General features: G+C 33.3%; 1 protein-coding gene across 1 annotated transcript in view; it reads left to right on the top strand.

Annotated features, from left to right (window-relative positions):
• The first annotated feature begins 6,676 nt into the window (after positions 1-6,676).
• Positions 6,677-25,348, top strand: part of SI (sucrase-isomaltase) — a 102,233-nt gene continuing 83,561 nt past the window's right edge. The window contains exons 1-9 of the mRNA XM_047099835.1: positions 6,677-6,738; positions 9,494-9,611; positions 10,871-11,007; positions 17,042-17,159; positions 17,713-17,822; positions 18,787-18,938; positions 20,338-20,509; positions 22,395-22,494; positions 23,704-23,816. Of these exons, the coding sequence (XP_046955791.1) occupies positions 9,494-9,611; positions 10,871-11,007; positions 17,042-17,159; positions 17,713-17,822; positions 18,787-18,938; positions 20,338-20,509; positions 22,395-22,494; positions 23,704-23,816 (1,020 nt within the window). The 5' untranslated portion in view covers positions 6,677-6,738. The remainder of the gene's footprint in view (positions 6,739-9,493; positions 9,612-10,870; positions 11,008-17,041; positions 17,160-17,712; positions 17,823-18,786; positions 18,939-20,337; positions 20,510-22,394; positions 22,495-23,703; positions 23,817-25,348) is intronic.

Here is a 25,348-nt window from a genome sequence, read left to right as displayed (position 1 = left end):
CTTTAAAAAATGTAGTTTTTTCCCACAATAAATCTCCTAGAATCAAAATATGGAAATAGAGTAAATAAAATTACAGCATTAACAAGCTGAAAATTGTTTTTCAAGGGCTGTTTTCAGGAACTAGATAGTATTTTCATCGATGTTTGCAATATAATTTCAATGATATTTACAATATTTAGAATGATAATTATAAAGATTATTCTGAAATTAATTTTAATTAGTCCCATTTTATGTAACTTCATAGCACTGATAGTATTACAGGCAAAATATATTTTTACATATAATATGATTGAAATTTAATAGGTAACAGTCTATTCTGTCCATTTGTTTCAGTGATGATTAAATGATAGGTTTTAAAAATTAACTTATTAAGAGTTCTCTGAAAACTTATATTAGAAATGAAGCAGCCCCTTCCATATTTAAGTCCACAATTCACACTTCAAGAATGCAGAATAGAAAAAAAACATAAATTTTTCCTATAAAATAGCAAAGCATGAGTGAGACTCCTTTTCATTTTCCTTTCCATTTTACAATCATTTATAGTGATACTATTAGGGTTTTTAAGATTTTTATTATTATCTTAATAGTCCCAGAGGTTTATGCCATATATGTGTACCTGTAGTTTTCTGGTTTATGAAAATACTTGACAAGCTACATAATGAGAGTCTAGAGAAGGTAATAAATACACATAATCCAACTACCAACCTCTTGATCCAGAGTAGACACATTTAACATTTCATCATTAAAATTTATTATCAATAAGCAATGTCTGTTCTTACAATCTGTATTAGATGAGTATAAAATGCTTTAATTAAGAGAGTCAAATTATTCACTGGCTCAAGGAAGGTAGATTATTTGTCTCTAATTGTATAGCGCAGAGAAAGGTTAATGATCTAGAGTGAACAGATAGTTTTTGTTTGCTTCAAGTTTTTTATTTAAATTCTAGTTAGTTAACAGTAGTGCAATATTAGTTTCAGTAGAATTTAGTGATTCATCACTTACATATAACACCAAGTGCCCTCCCTTAATACACATCACCTATGTAGATGATCCCCCCACTCATATTCCCTCCAGCAACCTTCAGTTTGTTCTCTGTAGTTAAGAGTCTGTTTTATGGTTTCTCCGTTTTTCCCCTATGTTCACCTGTTTTGTTTCTTAAATTCCACATGAGTGGAATCATATGGTGTTTGTCTTTCTCTGACTTATTTCACTTGGCATAATATATTATTTTTTAATGCTTATTTATTTTTGAGAGAGAGAGAGTGTGAACAGGGAGGGGCGGGGGGGGCGGGGACAGAGGATCTGAAGTGAGGTCTGTGCTGACCGCAGCAAGCCTGATACAGGTCTTGAATTCACTAACAGTGACATCATGACCTGAGCTGACGTTAGATGCTCAACCAACTGAGCCACCCAGGCACCCCATATAGTATATTCTGGCTCCTTCCACATTGTTGCAAACGGCAAGATCCTGTTTTTTTGTTTTTTTTTTTTTTATGGATGAGTAAATTCCATTGTGTGGAATGTGTGCATGTGTATACGTATGTATATATACGTATATATATGTATACATATGTGTGTATGTATATATACCATATCTTCTTTATCTATTCATCAGTCGGTGGGCATTAGGGCTCTTAATATAATTTGCTATTATTGATAATGCTATAAATATTAGGGTACATGTGTCCCCTCAAATAAGTGTTTTTGTATCCTTTGGGTAAATACCTAGTAGTGCAGTTGCTGGATCATAGGATAGTTCTATTTTTAACTTTTTGAGGAACCTCTGTACTGTTTTCCAGAGTGCCTGGACCAGTTTGCATTTCCTCCAACAGTATAAGAGAGTTCCCTTTCTCCACATCTTCGCCAACATCTGTTGTCTCCTGAGTTGTTAATTTTAACCATTCTGACAAGTGTGAGGTTATCTTTTTGTGGTTTTGATTTGTATTTCCTTGATGATAAGTAATGTTGGGCATCTTTTCATGTGTCTGTTAGCCATCTGGATGTCTTCTTTGGAAAAATGTCTATTCGTGTCTTCTGCCCATTTCTTAACTGGATTATTTGTTTTCTGGGTGTTGAGTTTGAGAAGTTTTTCATAGATTATGGATACTAACCCTTTATCAAATATCAAATTTCAAACCCATTTGCAAATATCTTCTTCCCTTCCATCAGTTGCCTTTTAGTTTTATTGATTGTATCCTTTGCTGTGCAGAAGCTTTTTATATTGATGAAGTCCCAACAGTTCATTTTTGCTTTTGTTTCCCTTGTTTCTGGAGACATGTCAGTAAGAAGTTGCTAAGGCCAACGTTAAAGAGGTTACTGCCTATGTTCTCCTCTGGGATTTTGTTGGTTTTCTGTCTCATATTTAAGTCTTTCATCCATTTTGAACAGTGGATCTTTTTTTTTTTTTTTTAATTTTTTTTTTCCAATGTTTATTTATTTTTGGGACAGAGAGAGACAGAGCATGAACGGGGGAGGGGCAGAGAGAGAGGGAGACACAGAATCGGAAACAGGCTCCAGGCTCTGAGCCATCAACCCAGAGCCCGACGCGGGCTGGAACTCACGGACCGCGAGATCGTGACCTGGCTGGAGTCGGAGGCTTAACCGACTGCGCCACCCAGGCGCCCCAAGTCTTTCATCCATTTTGAATTTACTTTTGTGTATGGTGTAAGAAAGTGATCCAGTTTCATTCTTCTGCATGTTACTGTCTAGTTTTCCCAACACCATTTGTTGAAGAGACTTCCCATTGGTTATTCTTTCCTGCTTTGTCAGAGATTAATTGACCATGTAATTGTGGGCTCATTTCTGGATTTTCTTTTCTGTTCTGTTGATCTATTTGTCTATTTTTGTGCCAGTATCATATTGTTGTGAGTATTATGGCTTTGTGTTATGACTTGAAGTCTGGAATTGTAATGCCTCCAGCCTTGCCTTTCTTTTTCAAGATTGCTTTGGTTATTTGAAGTATTTCGTGGTTCCATACAAATTTTAGGATTTCTTGTTCTACCTCTGAAAAATGCTGGTGGTGTTTTGACAGGGACGAATTAAATGTGAAGAGTAATTTGGGTAGTGTAGACATTTTAACAATATTTGTTCTTCTGGGAGCCTGGGTGGCTCAGTTGGTTAAGTGTCTGACTCTTGATTTTGGCTCAGGTCATTATCTTGTGGTTCATGAGATTGAGCCCTGTGTTGGTCACTGTGATGACAGTGTAGAGCCTGCCTTAGATTTCTCTCTCCCTCTCTCTCTGCCCCACCCCCACTTGTATGCATGCATGCATGTGCTTTCTCAGTTCCTCAAAATAAAGAAACCTAAACAATACATATATATATATATTTTTTTTTTTTCTTTCAATCCATGAGCTTGGAATGTCTTTCCATATCTTTGGGTCATTTTTAATTTCTTTCATCAGTGTTTTATTGTTTTCAGAGTATAGGTCTTTCAGCTTTTTGATTAGTTTTATTCTTAGGTATCTAATTGTTTTTGGTGCAGTTGTAAATGGGATTATAAATTATATTAGTTTTAACCCAAAGTGTATGTTTGATATGCATGATTTAACCACCATATGTTGGAAATTCTGAAATGCACATTAGAAAGGCTAAACAGAACAGAGTCCATAAAGAGAGTAGTTGAACACTAATCTGTTCTGTTTAGTAAAAGTGTCAATCACGGGGCGCCTGGGTGGCGCAGTCGGTTAAGCGTCCGACTTCAGCCAGGTCACGATCTCGCAGTCCGTGGGTTCGAGCCCCGCATCGGGCTCTGGGCTGATGGCTCAGAGCCTGGAGCCTGTTTCCGATTCTGTGTCTCCCTCTCTCTCTGCCCCTCCCCCGTTCATGCTCTGTCTCTCTCTGTCCCAAAAATAAATAAAAAACGTTGAAAAAAAAATTAAAAAAAAAAGAAGTGTCAATCACCAAGTATGGTTCCATTTCACTGTTGGTGTTTACAACTTTTTTTGCCTATTGCACCCCTAACTCAGTTTTTGTTAACTTACTTAATGCAGTTTTAAAATTTTGTACAGTTTATATATTAATAAATAAAAAAATTAAACTCACAATTACTTTTAGATAAAATTATGTTTTAAGTTAAAACACATTTTTCATTATTGTATATAATTTTGTTATGTCTATAATTGAATACCTTTATATTATAGTTTTGTTTGAATTTACTTCCTAGCAATTCATGAACACATTACTCCCCTGGTGATGAAGTTAATGAATGGAACCAGAGCTAGGGTGGGAGGAAGTATGGAACAATGGAAACAAAAGACACTGCTCAAGCAAAAGCGCCTGAGTGGATCAGTTGGCTAAGCAGCCACAACTCTCCTGGTTCCAGATTCAGAGTCTCTGTCTAGCCCTGTGCTGGCAACGTTGAGCCTGCTTAGGACTCTGTCTCCCTCTTTCTTTGCCCCTCCCCCACTCACGCATGTGCGCTGGCATGCGCTCTCTCTCTCTCTCTCTCTCTCTCTCTCTCTCTCTCTCAAAAATAAATAAATAAACATTTAAAGAAACTGTTCAAGGCAAAGGCAAGCTCACACACAGCACCAGACATGGAAACCTGGATATGAAAGAGAAGGCATGAAAATTTCAAATCACATAAACTTTTTAAATCGAGAGAACAAACAGTATTACTTAAAATATATCTACACATAAAAGAAAATCTACAAAATATTAATTAAAACTTGACAGAATTAGTTTCAGTTCAAAGATGTGAGACACTGGAGTGTTTGATATTACTCTTAGAAGAGAAAAAAAACAAAGGGTAGACAAATTGCTAATTAATTACTTTATTTTGAGCCAATCAGAAAATTTAAATTGCAGAGAAAACAACTAACCTGAATTTTAGGATTGATCCATATAGTTGCATGAATCAGTATTCATAACTTCTATTCCTGAGTAGTATGCCAGGTATTGATGGGCACCTTAGTTGTGTCCAGGTTGGGGAAATTATAAAGCTTCTATAAACATTGATGTAGAAAATTTATAATCAATTTGTCTATATTTATTTCCTGAGATTTTTATTGATATTATATTGAATATGTAGATCTAGTTATGAAGAATAAACAGTTTAATAATTTTCAGTTTTCTAATCCATGAATACAGTTTATCTCTTCATTTATTTAGATCTTAAACTTCTTTTATCAACATTTTGTTGTTTTCAGATAGTCTGCATGTATTAGATTTATACCTAAATATTAATTTTTCATGCTATCATAAATTATCTATCTATCCATTTATATCTATAAAGATATATGTTAGATATATATCTCTCTATATATTTCTCTTTATATATATTTTTTTAGATAAAAAAATCAAAATCTAAAAAAAATATTTATATGTAATATATTAAGTTTCAGTTTGCAATTACTGTTACGTAGGAACATGATCGACTTTTGTACATTGACTTTATATTCTGTGACCTTGCTACACTCACATCCTGACTCTAATTCAGTATTTTGAATGACTTTTCCACATGCATAATTGTGTGCTATGTGAGTAGAGAGTAAATCACTCATAATTTCTATTACATTGGACTTCTGCCCACTGAGACAATCTAGAATGATTCTAATGTTATTTCCATATCACTGCTCTTTATATATTGGAAGTTCTCCTTTATATTCCCCCTGAGTCTTGACAGTAATCCATGTATTCACTTCTTTTACTCCTATTCAGATTGTCTCAAAAAACCAGTAACTGTACTTTGTGTGACCACATTATTTTAATATATATTCCTTTGAAAAGATAGTGCCAAGATCGTGTGCAGAACTCAGACACACTTCAAATTGTAATCTCTGATGACAGAACTGCAATAATGTTAATAGATTATGTTAGTGCATATAAATCTCACAATGACTCTTTGGGTAGATATTTTTATTTCCTCATTGTAAAGAGGTTTAGGCTTAAAAACATTAACAGATTTGCCCACAGTTTCTTAGGAATATGTAGTACAGCTGGCGTTTGGAACCATGTCTCTTATATTAAATCCTTTGCTGCTAAACACTATACTAACTTAAACAAGTAATGTAATTGATACTATAATTTTACTGTATGAAATGCTGTTTACAATATAATTTTTGATAATTAAATTTGTGCTATAAATAAAAATATAGATAAAATTTTGATTTTATTTCTGAATTACTTATTTATATATCTCTACTTTTACATTTTAGTCTTATGGATTGGCTCAGTCTTTCAACCTTAAAGTTAATAATGAGACACAGGAAATAACTTTTATTTAATCATTGCTTTTTATATTATCTTCTATTTTATATCTATTTTATTTATCTTCCATTAAATATTATCTTCTAATTGTTAGTTCCTGCAAATGTTTTCCAGATCTACCTTACCAATATGTTTCTACGTTTTAGTAATAGTTTAAATTTCACACAATTTGATAGTTATTCAAACAATATCTAAATAGTGAAAGAAATAAAATCATGAAAAAAACAATATAAATAAACACTTTTATGTTCTTGGGCTAGTTCATAGCTTCAGGAATCAAAGAATATCTGAGGGCACAATTATTAATTAACTTAGATTCCTATACAGAATTATTTATGCAACTATTTTCAGGGTTAAGGTTTTTTTTCGACGCATGTTGAAGTTTATTAAATGCTGACAGGCTGGTGAAGGTGCAATAAAAGTTTATGAGAAGCTCAATATATATCTGAGCAGTTTCCTTGATCATAACTTTTGCAGCCTTACCCAGCTCTGGTACGGCATAGTGAACAGAACAGGCTATGAAATAAGGTACGTTTATGGATCATATTTCTTCATTACTTTCATGTTTCTAAGTAATTATGTATTCCTTTAATTCATGTTAGCAATATTCCTGTCTATTTGTACTTCTTTAAAAGAGAAAAGACAGCTTATTTTCATTTGCCATTTTAAATATATAGTCTTTGTACTAAAACAGGAGAAAACATTTTTAAATTTTTTTAAGATATGAGAATATTTGCTTTCCCCAGCTCTTCATTATAAGTGAATCAAAGCAAGTTTTGTTTAACTACTTCATATAGAAAAAAGTAAGAATCAAAACATATCTTAAAATATGTAGAAATACTCTAAGTATGACTAAATGTATTTTATTTAAGAAAATATGTATAGGTGGAGTAGAATGCTACAGTTAAAAAACATTTAATCTTTTCTAGCAAATATTTTTTACAAAGTAATTAAACTAGCATCTAGTAAAGTATTACTCATTTTTAAAATAAATTTACACAGAAAGGACATCAATATATAATTTCCCGAAAAGTGTTTTGCTTAAAATTGCTGTGATCCAAAATGTGATCAATGTAATTACCACCTACAGCACATGAACAATTTTAGTACTGATTGTTTATGAGTACTCACATGAGTAATTTAATTTTAATATATTAATTTTGTTCTTATTCTTCTAGATAAAAGAAGGTCTGCTTCATAACAATATGCATTTTTGTTTTTAGACTTTTCTTAACAAAAGAAAAGCACAATCCTTATTGGCTTCTTGATACCAAAGTAAAATATTACTTTGAGTGAGACAAACTTATCTGAAGTTAAACATTAAATGCAACTGTGTCCTTTCTCACATAACATTGAGCAGTTGGGTTTCATTTTCTCAACAACCTCCTATATCCTCTGTCACTTTGATTAAGTCTAGTTTACATTTGGGTTCTTTGAAGATTACAGATAACAATAAACAGCTTACATATGTGTAATAGGAAATCATATGTTAAAATTGAATGCTAATCTTTAAACATTCATTCATAAGGTGCAGTTTAAAAAATGAATTGTGCTTACTTGATGTCAGGCTCTGAACTACTTTCATGATTATTGCTAGTAAGAATAGAGCAATACAATTAAGGAAATTGACATATGTATAAAGAAGGGCAGTAGATATGCTATGTAATATGGTAAAATGGAAAAAAGGGTGGATTAACTCTGCCTCTAAGAGTAGGAAAGAACTCACAAAGGACATGGCATTTGAACTGGCATAAATTGGAAGTGACCTAGAAAAGCAGATATGGAAGGATTGAAGAAAGACTAAACAACATGTACTAAGAAGATATGTTATACAAAAAAGATGTTGCAGTGTTGGAGTTAAGATGAAGGTATAATTCTGAAAATATTTTGGAGGTAGAACCAAGAGGCCTTTTGAATGAATGAATGAAAGAAGTTTTTAGGTTGGGGCAACTGGATATGAACTGATCTAGATAATCACATAAGAGGCTAGGGTGAGAGGCCAAAAATTTTATTTTAAAATCAGCAATTTATAATCACTATATTGCACAACTGAAACTAATATTATACTGTATGTTAAGTAACTAAAATTTAAATAAAATCTAAGAAAAATAATATCTGCAATTTATTAAAGGATTTACCATGGAAATTCTAAATTCCCACCTGGGTATATGCCATTGAATAAGATTTATATAAAAAATCGTAGAATACAGAAAAGTCAGGGAAACTTGAAGACTAAGAGAGATGAGAGATATATCGTCAAAACTAAACTAAACAAATAAAATTTAAGATAATCGCTGGAAAAAAAAGCTCTTCCCAATCTACATTTAAGTATCCTCTGTATACTAACTGAAATGTATTATGTTATCAGAAAATAAGCACCTGTGTTTGATACAAGAGTTTAGTATATTTTATTTTCATTTTGAGGGAGGAACTTGGAGATCATGCAGTTCAAACCTTTTTTTAAATGACATCTCCCGGGGCGCCTGGGTGGCGCAGTCGGTTAAGCGTCCGACTTCAGCCAGGTCACGATCTCGCGGTCCGTGAGTTCGAGCCCCGCGTCGGGCTCTGGGCTGATGGCTCAGAGCCTGGAGCCTGTTTCCGATTCTGTGTCTCCCTCTCTCTCTGCCCCTCCCCCATTCATGCTCTGTCTCTCTCTGTCCCAAAAATAAATAAACGTTAAATGACATCTCCCAAATATATACTGTATACATATATAATTTTTAACAATATTTTATATTTATATTCATATGTATGTTCTTTCCAAATATATTTATATTCTTTTCCACAGTATTGTTATAAGAAAGCAGTATTGAAATTGAGATCCAATTGTATTAACTATCATTTTGACTTTGAGAGACAATAACTTATTTTCTCTAAGCTTGAAGTTGCTAAGAAGCAAAATGTAGATAACATCATCTCCTTCCTAAAATTGTGATAAGTAGGGAACACAGTGCAAGTGGTAGGTTTCTTTCACTTGAGAAAGGCCCTAAAATGAGAGAGCAAGGCACATCTGCTGAAAGATCTTTGCTTCACTTTTCCACTATTTATGTTTCACCTTAGTTACCACAATAATGTGTACCACAAATTCACTCAGTTTATTAAAAATTGCAAGTGTTGTTTACATTTTTGCCAATATTTATTTAGATTATAAACAGAACCGTTTGCAGCTCTGCTTGTGTTGTAGCTAAAAAAAGAGGAATGTATATACTTTAATGATAATGATGGTGGTGTACTGTAAGTACATATTTTACATTTTAAACATATATTTCTTTTCTTTCTTTAGATGGCAAGGAAGAAATTTTCTGGATTAGAAATCTCTCTGATTGTCCTTTTTGCTATAGTTACTATAATAGCTATTGCCCTAATTGCTGTTTTAGCAACTAGGACACCTGCTGTCGAAGGTAAGTAATGTTAAAAAATACTTACACATTATAGTGAAGTTAAAGAAACTTTACTCCATATTAGTTATGGGTTTTTAAAAGTTATCTACATGAGATGAAATGTTAAGAAAGATCTCTGGGAAGTTACATAATTACTCCAGTTTTTTCTATTACAGTTATTTTAGTTAAGAGCTGTTGTAATTAAGGAATCTATCTGCTTTGACATTAATAACCTTCCCCACGTTGTGTTGCTTGAGAAATAGTGAAGAGGCAAAGGGATCAAGGTGTTAATGGAAGGAGGAGGAATAATCATCTACTGTTTTTAGTGAGGTTCTTCTAATTAATGGAAATACCTAGGTTTTTGCTCTGGCCTTCAGATACTTGGAAAAGTGGGGGTGGGGGGTGGAAAATCTATGGGACTTCCCTCTTTATTTTAGGCTCAGTTTTGTTTTTTGTTTTTGTTTTTTTAGAGGAGAGAGGATGTATAACAAAAAAAGGATAGAGGGAAGGTGAAACAAAGCTTGAAAAGTTTATCTATTTTTTTCTGAATATTTCTATCCTCATTTAGAGTAAATGCATACTACTCCTATCCACCTCACCTGCTTTCCCTTTTTCATCATTCTCTCTAGACCAAATCAGGACTGGAAAGGATAATGTTACAAAGTATCTTCTAGTCTAACCATAGTTAATTTTCTACTGCTCTTAGTCATTTGTTTTACTTTCTTCTAGTATACTGCAAACTCCCTACTTTGTGAAGTAACCAATTTTGTTACCCATATCTGATTACTGGAAAGGTCTTATATAGAATTGGGATTTACTTTTCTTTGCTGTGCCCTGCTTTCTCTTCTGTCCACTCCAACGTGTTTTCTCCCTCTTACCTTTCTCTCTTCTGCAGTAATTCTTGTCTCTTTCTCTATTTTCTTCTCCCATCCATATTTCTCCATCTTCTTTCTTCATCTGTAAAACACATTTTTTTTGTAAATATGGTGGAATGTACATTTTGTTTCCTTTTGAATCTACCTCAAGACCTTCTGTGAAAATATTTGGTTTCCTACAAAAACACTCAGTAGGGCTCTGCACAATTTTTAAATACCATTTGGATATCTTCCTTTGGTAACCAGGACTTGAAAGTGTCAGTTTTTTATTAATGTAAAATTTATTTTTATTTTTATTATATATAAATTTAGTTGTTCTTACAATGTAAGGTATTTATTACTTCCACAATATGAAAATATTAATTTAACACAGTGTTTTATTTTATTGACCTCTCTATTTCCTAGCGATTAGTCATTCTACTTCAAGCCCACCTACCACTCGTACAACCACTGTGTTTCCCGGTTCAGGAAAGTGTCCAAGTGAGCTAAATGATCCTATCAATGAGAGAATAAATTGCATTCCAGATCAATTACCAACAAAGGTCTGCAACAAAAGACTTTAATGCTTTTTATAAATAGATATATATTATAGTAAGTATATTAAGATAATTGCTCAATATCGGATCAATACCATATTTTTAAAGATCTAGCCATCAATTGGGCTACATTTATCTTTTTCTTGTAGCTCTGTATAAAGAGATGAGAAATAACAGAAATTACTGAGCTTGCTTTCCTGTACTTCTATTCAATTTGAATTCACAACTTAATATTTTTCGTGCTTAACAACCTATTGTTAATTTTAAAAACCTTTATGAAATCTATTCTTACAAATCTACTTCTTAAAAAAATTGTAACCTTTGAGAGTATAAGAGAGAGAGAGAGAGATTATGAGAGAAAATGAATGCTCCATAAAAGTATTTGTAATGATGGCATTAAGAATTGTCTGTGGAAATGGTGCCTGGGTGGCTCAGTCCCTTAAGCATCTGACTGCTGCTCGGATCATGATCTCACAGTTTGTGAGTTCGAGCCAGGCATCGGGCTCTGTACTGACAGCTTGGAGCCTGGATCCTGCTTCTGATTCTATGTTTTCCTCTCTCTGCCCTTCCCCCATTTGCTCGCTCACTCTCTCTCTCTCTCTCTTTTGCTAGCTCTCAAAAATAAATAAACATTAAAAACAAGAATTATTTTGGAAAATTATTATTTTTTAATTATTTGGTAGTTTGGGAGAAGCCCAAATGGAGAAAATTAAGGGTAACTTAATGGATTCATGTAACCCTGAGTTGACTCTTCCTAGTCTTCATAACCTATGAGAATAAAGGTCAGTGAAGGTGTGTGTTTGTGTGTGAATGTGTGTGTGTTCACAATTTGCAATATCTATGTAATCTATAATACCCACATAATGTAAATATATATTAATTATATATTATATATTATTATATTATATATGTTAATGTAATATGCATAGCTATAGTATATTATTTATCTATTATATGCATATAATATGCAGATCTATAATATATGTTATCTGTAATAGACATATCTGAATCTCACCTCTCTCACTCTTTTCATCACAAGCAGATTAAGTAAATGAACTATAAATTTTTCTATTAGCCTTAACCTAAGCTACCTCATAGTTACCACATAATTTTTTAATATTTGCTATGAAAAGTAGCAAATGAATGAGATTTTTCTTAAGACAGTATTAGGAACAGTTAGTCTTTATAGTTTACCTAATGATAATAGAGCTGGATAAATAGTGTTTACTGTGACACACTAAGATAATTGGCCAGATATTCTCTTTAGGTGTATTCTTCGTAGGGAACAATTGAAGCTTAACATAGAATTCTATTAGGGACAATATGGGCTGCTAAGATCTTAAAGGGAAATGACATTAATTATTTTATTTTATTTATTTAGTTTGAAGGCTGTATTTACTTATAATTTATTATTTAATTATTATATGTTAAGTTTTTAGTTAAATTCTAGTTACTTAACACACAGTGTAATATTGGTTTCCGGAGTAGATTTTGCTGATTCATCACTTACATATAACATCCAGTGCTCCAGGGAAACAATATTTAAAAGCTAATTGTTTAAGGTTTTGATGGCTACTATTAGTTTTTACTGTCAGCCTGTAAGGTTGCTAAAGAGTATTTTCAATGTGAAACAAATTAAACTTATGAATTTAACAAATTTCAGCTAACAAGTATTTGTCATTTAAGAAAAGAAGGTGAACTTATTTTAACAGCAGCTATAATTCTACCCAGAATGTATTAATCAGCCTGGGCTTCTATAATAAAATGACAGGACGAGTGGCTTAAATAATAGACATTTACTTTCCCACTGTTCTGGAGACTAGAAGTCATGATGCTACCAGCGTTGGTTTCTAGCGAGACATCTCATCCTGCTTTGTAGACAGCTGGATTCTTGTATCTTCATTTGGTCTTTCCTTTGTGCATGCACAGAAGGAGAGAGAGAGTATATATGTGACCATGCTCTGGCATCTCTTCCTCCTTTTATGAGAGCACCAAACCTTTCAGATTAGCATCCCAGCTTTATGTCTTCATTTAACCTTAATTACCTCCTTGAAGGCCCTATCTCCAAATACAGTCATATAAGGGGTCAGGGATTAAGGCTTCCTACCTAAGAATTGTTGGGGGACACAGTTCAGTCCATAAAACAATCAATTTGCTGTAACTATAATAATAACAATATTATTACATGTAATTCTATATACTAACACACATATAATAAAAATAAGAAAAAAACAAATTTATTGTATTTTTATCCACCAAAGTTTATGACTCTTGATGGGTATTTAATGTGTTTTAATTTTTTGCTTTTTCAAATTAAGAAAAAAGAAAATTGAAGTTCACTCCTATGTGGAATTTGAGAAACAAAACAAATGAGCAAAGGGGGGGGGGAAGAGAGAGAGAGAGGCAAACCAAGAAACAGATTCTTAACTATAGAGAACAAACTGATGGTTACAAGAGGGGAGGTGTGTGGGGGGGGGGAGGGTTAAATAGGTGATGGGGATTAAGGAGGGTACTTGTGATAAGCCCCAGGTATTTTATGGAAGTGTGGACTATGTTGTACACCTGAAACTAATACTCTGCAATATGTTAACTAACTGGAGTTTATTTATTTTTCTTCAAGTTTATTTGTTTTGAGAGAGAGAGAGAGAGAGAGAGAGAGAGAGAATGAGCAGGGATGGAACAGAAAAGGGGAAAGAGAGAATCCCAAACAGGCTCCACACTGTCAGTGCAAAGCCAGTCATGTGGCTTAGTCCTATGAAACAGGAGATCATGACCTGAGCTGAAATCGAGAGTTGGACACTCAACTGACTGAGACACCCAGGCACCCCTGTCTCATAGAGTTCTTGAAGGGACTAAACACGTAATGCACTGAAAGCACTCAAATATTAGACATTATTATGAGCACGTGTTCCTTCCCAGCGGCTGTCCTAAGCAGCTAGCTCACTTAAACAGGAACAAGTCTTCATGGAATCATTCACTATTGTGTTCTTGCCTCATCTGTTCCTCCTGAGCAAAAAGAATGATACTACAAATATCCAGTTACTTTCATGTCATTAACAATTCTGGAAGGGGTTCGTGACCTGAGCTGAAGTCGGACGCTTAAGTGACTGAGCCACCCAGGAGCCTGGAAAGGGTTCTTTTAACTCAAGAGTTTACAAAGATATTAGAAGTGACTAATTGAGAATGACTGAGCTCACATCATAAAATTAATTATATATAGATTATTAAGCCTAACTGGAATTTAAATAAAAACAAGAAGTAGCTTTTTAAACAATATTACAATAATAGGGGAAAATGCCTGTAATCTTGAAAAATAGGCAGAATGACTAAACGTAAATAATAATTATCAAAATCTCTAAAGATAAACCAAAATTATCAATATTTTAAAAACAATGAGGATTGGGGCGCCTGGGTGGCTCAGTCGGTTGAGTGTCCGACTTCAGCTCAGGTCATGATCTCACAGCTTGTGAGTTCAAGCCCTGCGTCGGGCTCTGTGCTGACAGCTCGGGGCCTGGAGCCTACTTCGGATTCTGTGTCTCCCTCTCTCTCTGCCCCTAACCCACTCACATTCTGTCTCCGTCTCTCTCAAAAATAAATAAACATTAAAAAAGCTTTTTTAAAACAATGAGGATATACAGTTTTGAACTAGTATTTTGCTGTGTATATGTAGTGGTATGAATGATATGTCCTCTACAAATTCATGTCTACTTGGAGCCTTATAATATGACTTTATTTGAGCCTAGTGGCTCAGTCAGTTAAGCATCAACTCTTGATTTTGGCTCAGCTCATGATTTTGTGATTCATGGGATCAAGCCCTGCATCAGGCTCTGCATGGACAGCACATAGCCTGCTTGGGATTCCCTCTCTTCTCTCTCTCTGCCCCTCCTCCCACTCTCTGTCTCTGTCCCTCTCTTTCTCAAAATAAACATTACTTGGAAATAAGATCTTTGCAGATGTAATTATATGCTAAATGAAATCTTCCTATTTGGGTGGGTCCTAAATCCAATGACTGGTGTCCCTTCAAGAGAAGGGGATGACATACAGAGAACCACAGGGAAGAAGGCAGTGTGAAGATGGAAGTACAGATTTGAGTATGGTGTCTTCAAATCAAAAACTGCCGACTTTCCAGGAGCCATCAGAAGCTATGACTAGACAAGGAAGCAGTCTTTCCTAGAGCCTTGGACAGAGCATGGTTCTGCTAGCACCTTGAAGTAGGACTTCTAGATTCCAGAACTGTGAGAGAATAAATTTCTGTTCATTCAGACAATACTATTAGAACAGCCCTAGGACCCAAATATAGTATGTTTGGAAGAACTTCATGTAACTCCATTTTACTATATTTTTTTTATTTTAGCAAAATGTGATTATAGTTTGCTTATTTATATTTTCTTAACAGCTTTACACCTTCCCAAATCCGTTTCTCTATGTTTAGTTCTACCTCTCAGTTTTGTACCAACATTTAAAAAGCTTTTTGTAAAGATTACCATAAATGATAATTTTTTGTGTGTGTAATTATCCCTTTCTATTGCTGGGAGTACTTCTATAAGTTCTATAACTAGAGGGAAAATTACCTGATCAGAAGTCACACATACTTTAGATTCTGATAGGTAATGAACCCCTAAAATATCAGGTCAAATTGTACTTCCATTTTCAATGTACATGTATGTATGTTTGTACTTGTGTGTGTGCATGTGTATGTGTATCTGAAGCCAGTTTAATTTGATATTAAAGTAGGAGATAAGTTAATATGTCAGCCTCTGAAAGAGTAGCTTTAAACTATTTTCAAGACAAATAGGCAAGAAAAAAAACACAGATGCTCAAATTATGAAAGTTTGTAACACTATTAAATTTAAATATTAAGTAGATTTTTAATTATACCAATGTTAACACACAGAATTACCATGTGCCTCAACTTTTTACATAAGCATGTATAGTTTTTTCCACTTCACATAATCTTTCCATACAGATCATAAAACTACTCAAGAGCTCAGTGTTTTGCTTTATTCTTTGGATATAATGGCTACAACTAGTTACAACCTGGCACATAAATTAGTTTAATTATTTACTTAAAATATTAAACTAACAAATGGCTGGAAATAACTGCCTTAAACATGTTATGTAGGCTTGAATTCAGGGCCATGTCTTCATCTTTATACACTCACTTGTAGCTTGATACATAATTGATAGTCAAAAATATTTCAGTTCTTCTGTATTGACTATGTGACAACAGAATACATTATAATTACTCATAGGGCAGACTTTTAAAAAAACATAGGCTTAGTAGTAGTAGATCTTGGAATCTGGGATTGTGATACCTTCAGCTTTGTTCTTTCTCAAGATTACTTTGGCTACTTGGTGTCTTTTGTGGTACCATCCGAATTTTAGTATTATTTGTTCTGGTTCTGTGAAAGATGTTGTTGGTATTTTGATAGAGATTATATTGAAACTGTAGATTGCTTTGAGCAGTATATTCAAATAAAAAAAATTAAAATCAAAGACATAAAGAAAAACATAAGTTTACAATAATGTGCACAGATATGTAAATTTGATAAATCACAACTCAGAGTATCAATTTCTGATAGGGTGTAATTAATTCACATTATCAAATATTTATATTTCTGCTAAGTGAAAGGAACAAGAGAATAGATGATTTTGTTTAATTTTTTTAATGTTTACTTAGTTTTGAGAGAGAGAGACAGAGACAGAACATGATGAGCAGGGAAGGGGCAGAGAGAGAGGGAGACACAGAATCTGAAACAGGGTTCAGGCTCTGAGCTGTCAGCACAGAGCCCAACGCGGGGCTTGACCTTAGAACTGTGGGATCATGATCTGAGCTGAAATCTGATGCTTAACCAAGTGAGCCACTCAGGTGCCCTGAGAATACATGCTATTTTAACATACGGTATTCTTGAAGAAATAAGCTTGTTTTCCAGGCATTTAATTCAAACATTTATTGGAATGGATGTTTAAAAACTAGGTATTAACACATGATAACAGTACTAATCATATGATATGATTCCTTTTATAAATGTTTTAACAGGCAGTTTGCTCAGAGAGAGGCTGCTGCTGGAAGCCATGGAATGACTCTCTTATTCCTTGGTGCTTCTTCGCAGATAATCATGGCTATAATGTTGAGAGAATGATAACAACAAGTATTGGTGAGAAATGTTCCATCATGGTGATCCAATATAATATATTTTAATTGGAAAACAAAAAATATATTTTACATTTTTCTTTGGGAAAATATCTTAGTGTTCCGTTTTTTTTTTTTTTTAACGTTTATTTATTTTTGAGACAGAGAGAGACAGAGAGAGACAGAGCATGAACGGGGGAGGGTCAGAGAGAGAGGGAGACACAGAATCTGAAACAGGCTCCAGGCTCTGAGCGGTCAGCACAGAGCCCGACGCGGGGCTCGAACTCACGGAGTGTGAGATCGTGACCTGAGCCGAAGTCGGCCGCCCAACCAACTGAGCCACCCAGGCGCCCCTTGGGAAAATATCTTAAATAGAATCAAGTGGGAAATTTGTATGCAAGAATGTTAAAATATGTTAGATCAAGGATTTTATTTTTGCAAGATTGTATCTTCCAAATAATAAAAGAAGTCATTATTTGTAATAAAGGAAATATAATTATAAAAATATGAAAAATATTTAATAATTACTACTCTTTATAAATAAAATCACTCGCACCAACTTTTTTTCTTCCTTTAAGGGCTTGAAGCCAAATTAAACAGGAAACCTTCACCTACGCTCTTTGGAAATGACATTACTAGTGTTCTTATCACAACTCAAAATCAGACACCCAATCGTTTCCGATTTAAGGTTTGTTTTTTGATATTTATAAAGAGGAATTAATCATAAAAGGAAGTTATGAGCACATTCTTCATCTTACCAAGACATTTTCTCTCTTAAGAAATACTTATTCCAAAGCAAAGGACTAATTGGACTAGTTATTTCAGTTCTCTGAGCCTGTTTACTGAAATGTATCATAAGAATAGTTTCTCTGGCAGTCCTTTTTGAAAAATTTCATAATACAGTCAATGTAAAATATTGGATACAGTGTCTTGAGAAGAGTAAACACTCAATAAACGTTAGCAGTTTTTATTACTTCAACCATAGACTATGATGAAGGATTAGTTTAAAATTTAATTTGAGAAACATGTTAGTTGTGGTGTATACATGTGACTTATACTTACTAGTTCTTTTTACAGGTATCCTTATTCATGATTTTAAAGAAACTAATTCCTATTATTTTGTAAGTGAGTAGTTTACTTGAATTTTGGATCTTTTGGATTTGGAAATGAAAACAACACCATATTCTTTGTACACTACTTTTTCAGCAATTTCACAAGAATTAAGTATTTTTTTAACCAAATATAAAATTCTTCATGGGATTTCTAAGGAGATGAACACTAAAAAGCAATAAGAATAATTAAATTCACAAAGATACAGTATTCAAGAATCAATATTTAGTAATACTATCGTTAATATATATTAATATATTAATATTATATTATATAATTAATATATATTTTTAACAGCCAAAAATATTTTTATTATATACGGTACTTTTATGACCAATTCTATATTCCTTAACAATGTATACAATTTGTGCATAACCATACAACAACGTTAGAATTAAGTTTATGGCCAGATTAATAGTTCCTCTGTTAAGTTACTAAATTTAGTATTTTTTATTCAAAACTTGCATTTGATACTTGATTTTGAATTGGAAGATGAAATAATGGTTTTGAATCAAATGATGCTAATTGTTTAATCTTTACAGATAACTGATCCAAATAATAGAAGATATGAAGTTCCTCATCAGTTTGTAAAAGAATTTACTGGTACCACAGCTTCTAATACATTGTATGATGTGCAGGTTGTAGAAAATCCATTTAGCATCAAAGTTATTAGAAAAAGCAATAATAGAATTTTGTAAGTATCTTATTTTACATTTCTCTAAGGTTAAATAACCAGTCAATTGTATTCTGTTATAGAATTAGGAAAAGTTTAATTTTAAGGCATTTTCAGAAAGAATAAATTTCCTCCCAAATGGGTGGATGTGCATCCTTGTAAAGACTATAATGTAAAGCAGTTTTATTTCCTGTGGATGAAAGTTACACAGGTGAATGAAAATGTACCAACTAGGGCCAATCAAAGATGAAGGTAAAGAGCATCACCGAAAAGCATTTTAGCTTTCCCTGTATTTTTGCATAGCTAGAACTCCTGTTTTGTCCTTTCCCCATTGTTTATCATATTCTGTTGCCAATTTTTAGAATCAAATAGTTATTCAGAAGGGGGCTAATTCCCATAGTCATATTAAAGGACTTCATATATATATATATATATATATATGAAAAAATACATATGTATGAAATAATGTGTATGAAAATGTATATACTTAATTAAATATTGCCTGAATGCTTTCATTATGAATGAATTTGGGGGGATATTTGCAGCAAGGGATTTAGCAATTTTTAAGATATCTCACATCTCTAAGAAGGTTAATTGAGCAGGGTGCCTGGGTGGCTCAGTTAAGCTCTGACTTTGCCTCAGGTCACCATCTCACAGTTCGTGAGTTCGAGCACCACATCGGGCTCTCTGCTGTCAGTGCAGAGCCTGCTTTGGATCCTCTGTCTTCCTCTCTGTCTCTGCCCCTCACCCTCTCTCTCTCTCTCTCTCACAAAAAGAAAATAAACATTAAATTAAAAAGGTTAACTGGGCAATTGTCAAGATTAAATTTCAGCAGTTACTTTCCTTAAATATATTTTAATGATTTGCAATTGACATTATGTTAATTGTCACAAAAGTATTAAATGCATTTAACATTTCTTGTAGGATATATTTGATATGAATCCAACATACAATCTTCTTAATTTTGGAAAAATTATTTTGAACCTAACTTTAATATATGTGTTAGAGGTGTGAAAGCTAGTTTAGTGCTATATTTTAAAATAGTGTCTCTGGAGCAAGGCAGAACTGGGTTTGAAATCTGGCTTTGCTAGTTACCAGTTTGTCACCTTAGAACACAGGACATAATTTTCCCAATTTGTGTTATTTGTAGAATGGAACTGATACTGGTAGTTACACTTCAAGTTTGTGATGATTAAAGGAGAGGATGTATATGGAGAATCATATTGGTGGTGATGAAGCAAATTGTGTTGATGGAATTAACAAATTCTGTTTATGGTATAATTCATATATTCCTAAGAAGTGATCACAGCTAAAGATTGACATATTTAAAGTGAAATATTCAGCATGGTAACATAGATCCTTATTTGGTAGAACATTTTATTTGTTTCTAGATCATTTATTTATTTATTTTATTGTACAGGTTTGACACCAGCATTGGTCCTTTGGTGTACTCTGACCAGTATTTACAGATTTCAACCAGACTTTCCAGTGAATATATTTATGGCATTGGAGAACATATTCATAAGAGATTTCGTCACGATTTAAACTGGAAAACATGGCCAATTTTTACCCGGGATCAACTTCCCGGTGACGTAAGGAACTCTTTTTTTTTTTTTTTTTTTTAATTTTTTTTTTTCAACGTTTATTTATTTTTGGGACAGAGAGAGACAGAGCATGAACGGGGGAGGGGCAGAGAGAGAGGGAGACACAGAATCGGAAGCAGTCTCCAGGCTCTGAGCCATCTGCCCAGAGCCCGACGCGGGGCTCGAACTCCCGGACCGCGAGATCGTGACCTGGCTGAAGTCGGCCGCTTAACCGACTGCGCCACCCAGGCGCCCCAAGGAACTCTTTTTTTTTTTATGTAAATAAAATCATTATATTGGAGCAGGTGATAATGTTACCCTATTTGAAGCCATCATTTATTGTATGTCAGTGATACCTAATACAGGAGCTTGTTTACTTCAGGGGTGATGATTTGTAGTAGTCTCAAATTAACTCAAAAAGTAACCAACAGATTTTAGTTCAAATAGGTGTATCTATTTTATGAATATTTTCTTTTGATTTGATTTTTGTATTCTATCATTCCCTTTTCAGTCATTCTTATGCTTAAACCAATACATGGCTAGTCACTGAGCTAGAATAATTCTAAACACTTACTGTGTTCTCTATCACTTTGTATGATATGGTGTCTGCCTATTTATTGGACATCATATTGTACATCTATGTCTGCATCTTCCCCTTCCATAACATATGATAATCTTATATAAGTTTATATATTTGCACAGAGGGTTGGTTCCCTTTTTAAATACTGCAACTTGAGGTCTTATCATTTGTACAATAAGTCACTGAGAGATCATTTGAACTTTAATCTCATAAGAACTTCTCCCAAACTCCCCCGTGCAGAATTAGTCTTTATTTCTAACCTTTTGTTCATATTTTAGTATGACAGTCACTACAGGTTAGTCTTTGTGTATATATTTGTATATAATTCTAAAATGAGATTCTTTAGAGCAAAGACCATATCATTAAAAAATTATTTTTAGGGGTGCCTGGGTGACTCAGTCATTTAAGCATTTGACTTCGGCTGAGGTCGTGATTTCATGGCTTCTGTGTTCAAGCCCCTCATGAGGCTCTGTGCTGATAGCTCAGAGCCTGGAGCCTGCTTCAGATTTTGTGTCTCCCTCTCTCTCTGCCCCTCACTCCCACCTCTCTCTCTCTCTCTCTCTCTCTCAAAAATTAAATAAACATAAAAAATTTAATATTTTTAATTGATTCATGGTTGCTTTGAGTCAATTGTTAGTGACTTTTAAAATGCCAGTGCTATTTCATTCCCAAAAATGAATAAATGGTGGTTGCTTTAAAGAGCCTCATTTGGTACAGAACTACTACTAATAAAGATTCTACCAGTCTGTTTTTATAGCATCACTATCTGTAATGAACACCTAATAAACACCAGGCTATTTTCCATTCATTCTTTTCTTGGAACTTCCATATCCTATCAGCCAGGAATTCTTTTTTCTTTTGCCTTATAAGTGTATTCCCAATTGTTCTCAGCTATTTCATGTACTCCTTGGTTTATAGCAAATGTAGTGGGGAAGTTCTATAAGGTTGGACGTCATCTTGGAATTCCCTGTCCTGCCTTGGACATAACATGGGCCATAATGAATAAAAGTGCCATTTTCTTAACATGAATGGCTAATTAAAACTCAATCAGATAAAACATAAAGGAAAGTTAAGTAATCTAGTCATAGTATAATGAATATATTATGTTACATATTTTATATAGTAACATATTAATAATCAAAATAGGTTAATTTTTTTGCCACAGTGTTTCATATGGTATGTTTAGTAATTAGTATAGAAGTATGAGGAGTAAATTACAGAAACTAATTGGAATATATAAAGGCCATGTTAAATATATAATCTTTTTTACTTTAAGTATACTTTAAAATTAATGTTCAAATTTTTGCCTTACAGAATAATAATAATTTATATGGTCATCAGACATTCTTCATGTGCATTGAAGATACTTCTGGAAAGTCATTTGGTGTTTTCTTAATGAACAGCAATGCAATGGGTAAGAGTAATTTATCTGGTAATATATTTAAATGAGATATAACTTGAAATGTTTGAACTGTTCTCTTTATTCCAATCATAGATAATGTATGTCAGAGTAAACTCTATTGGTAATGATTTAGTATATGAAATTATTACAAGCAGAGTTTGTAGTGAGTAAGACAATGGACTTTTACTTATAAGTGTGTCTATTTTGGGGAGAGTATACTATGTTATTATAGTCAGTCACTTTCTTCAGAGCTTTCACAGCAATAGTGAAACACATCCATGGAAAGGAATATTCCCATTCCCACAGCCTCACTTGTTAAGATAATTTAACATGCCACTATAACCAAAAAAAAAAAAAAAAAAAAAGGAAAGTCTATATAATATAGGGAGAGAAAGAAGATTAATTTTTGAGTTTATCATAATTCAAGTAATGTAGAATGTTTTTTTTTAAATGTTGTGAGTGTAATACCAATGTATAACATATGAATTAGTGATAATAAAAAGTTTCAAAATTCAACAGTGTCCCAGCGAGAACAGTATATTAAAATGGTTATCCAGGCAATTATTGTCTATGTAGAGAAAAAAAATTCTGTAGTTTTTTCTTAAAAATTAATGTGAGAAGGGGCGCCTGGGTGGCGCAGTCGGTTAAGCGTCCGACTTCAGCCAGGTCACGATCTCGCGGTCCGTGAGTTCGAGCCCCGCGTCAGGCTCTGGGCTGATGGCTCAGAGCCTGGAGCCTGTTTCCGATTCTGTGTCTCCATCTCTCTCTGCCCCTCCCCCGTTCATGCTCTGTCTCTCTCTGTCCCAAAAATAAATAAACGTTGAAAAAAAATTTTTTTAAAAAATTAAAAAAAAAATTAATGTGAGAATATGATCTTTTAGAGAATCTTCAATTAACACAACTAATTGAAATGCAATTTCAGAAAACAAAATTTTGTTATAAAAGGACTGATTACCTGGCTATGCAGTTTCCAGGGAGAGATTCTGCCAACATCTGTAGAAGGAAACAGCTGTGATTTCCTATCATAAACCTCATAGATGGTGGCGTTCTACTTTTCTCGTATATTCTTCCTATCTTTAGTATCTTATTTTACCTTAGTTATTTAAAAACAGTGCAAAAATGTATGGTTAATATGAAGTACTTAAAATAGACACTGCGGTTATTTTATCTCTGTGTATATATTTTTACTAGTTATATATGTTTCTCCAATTTAATTTGTAGAAATTTTCATCCAGCCTACTCCAATAGTAACTTACAGAGTTATTGGCGGAATTCTGGACTTTTACATCTTTCTAGGAGATACACCAGAACAAGTAGTTCAACAGTATCAAGAGGTATGTTTTACATCTATTTTAATAAATTAATTTCTACTATACTTTTCTTTCAACCATCATGTCTAATTTTATTTAAGATATCTGGGGCCTCTTAGCTAAATATATTTTTAAATCTTACCGTTTTCAGGTATGAGTAGGTGGTTTTTGTTTTTGTCTTTCCTATACAATGATGACTATGTATATTTATATGTCTATATTTCTTATATCAAATTATTTATTGGTTCTAGGCAGCTGAGTTCAGGAGTAGGATTTTTTTGAAATGTTGCATATTAAATCTTTACTTATTCATGACCTACTTTGGTAGGATAAAGTCAAGGAAAGTATTTTCTATTCAAGGCTGAGGATATGCAAGGGTGTGTAGGTCATACACCCCTTTGATAAAAATCCTAGAGGCAAATGAGTTATAAGGAAGACTAGTAAAACTTGCTGTTAATGCATAGTAGGTAAACTCCAGGAAAATTGTCTCTGATGCTCAGGCTTAGAACAGAAGATTTTGAAACATAGTGTGAAGTCTTATGACATCTGTCTAAGCAACTCTTGCTTCCCTATTAAATAATGTCTTCATGTACCTAAGTCCAAGGTGGGTCTTAGAGAGACAAGGAATCCAGGGGTACCCTGAGTCTACTTCTAAAATATAATTCTGTATTTCTTTTATATAATTCTTTTATATAGTTGTTCTCCTGTGACTGTTGGTACATAATTCTTGGTGTTAGTATGGAAAAATAAATTGTTTTTATTGGCCTAAGATTTACGGATTATGTCTTTTTAAAAATTTGTTTTATTGATGTGTATTTTGATATACATTTCCCATTTGCTAAAATGATCTTAAAGGAGAAGTAATTACTATCAAAAACTTTTCTTTAATTAGGATCCAAATGTCTGATATGAGAGTAGGTAGAGTTTTACACAATTAAATAATTTACAGTGTCTAACAATTCCCAAATTGCTATTGATAAATATGAACTTCAGAAAAGGATACAAAATTTACAATCTATAATACTAAATTATAATTACAATGTTAGGCTGTCCTTTATACAACTTTGCATATGGTTACCACACCACCAAAACTGTGGATAGCACATTTTTTAAAAAGAATTTGACATTGGATTTGTGAAATACCAGCTAAGATTGTTGTCTGTTACATGCTGAGTACAGTCTGTGGTCAGCAGGAATTAAGTCTGAGTTATGCATGGCGTATGAATGCAGCATACATTTAGTATAGTAGTGCACTTGCTTTAAATCATTTTATGGGCAGTCTTCCAAAGGCGTGTATTTAAGCAATAAGATACAATGGTTGTGTAGAATGTAATATAGTTAATCAGTGCATTTAAATGAGGTACAAGCTATGTAGAGAGTAGGCAAAAGAAACTTTATTGTTTGAAGAAAAACATTTTTTTTTACGGTCTCAATATGTTAAAATATAAAGCAATTCATTTGACTGGTGAATAGTTTTAAAAACAATGTTTCTGTATAGAGTGTAATATAAATAATATGTGAGCTAATATAACATATAATAATATTTTACATACTTT

Source organism: Lynx rufus, unplaced genomic scaffold, assembly GCF_022079265.1.
Source record: "Lynx rufus isolate CCGP_SWC_20201006 ecotype Redwood Valley unplaced genomic scaffold, mLynRuf1.p SCAF_5, whole genome shotgun sequence".
Classification (NCBI taxonomy): Eukaryota; Metazoa; Chordata; class Mammalia; order Carnivora; family Felidae; genus Lynx; species Lynx rufus.
The sequence above is the reverse complement of the archived record's forward strand: the minus strand, read 5'-3'. Positions and strand labels throughout refer to the sequence as shown.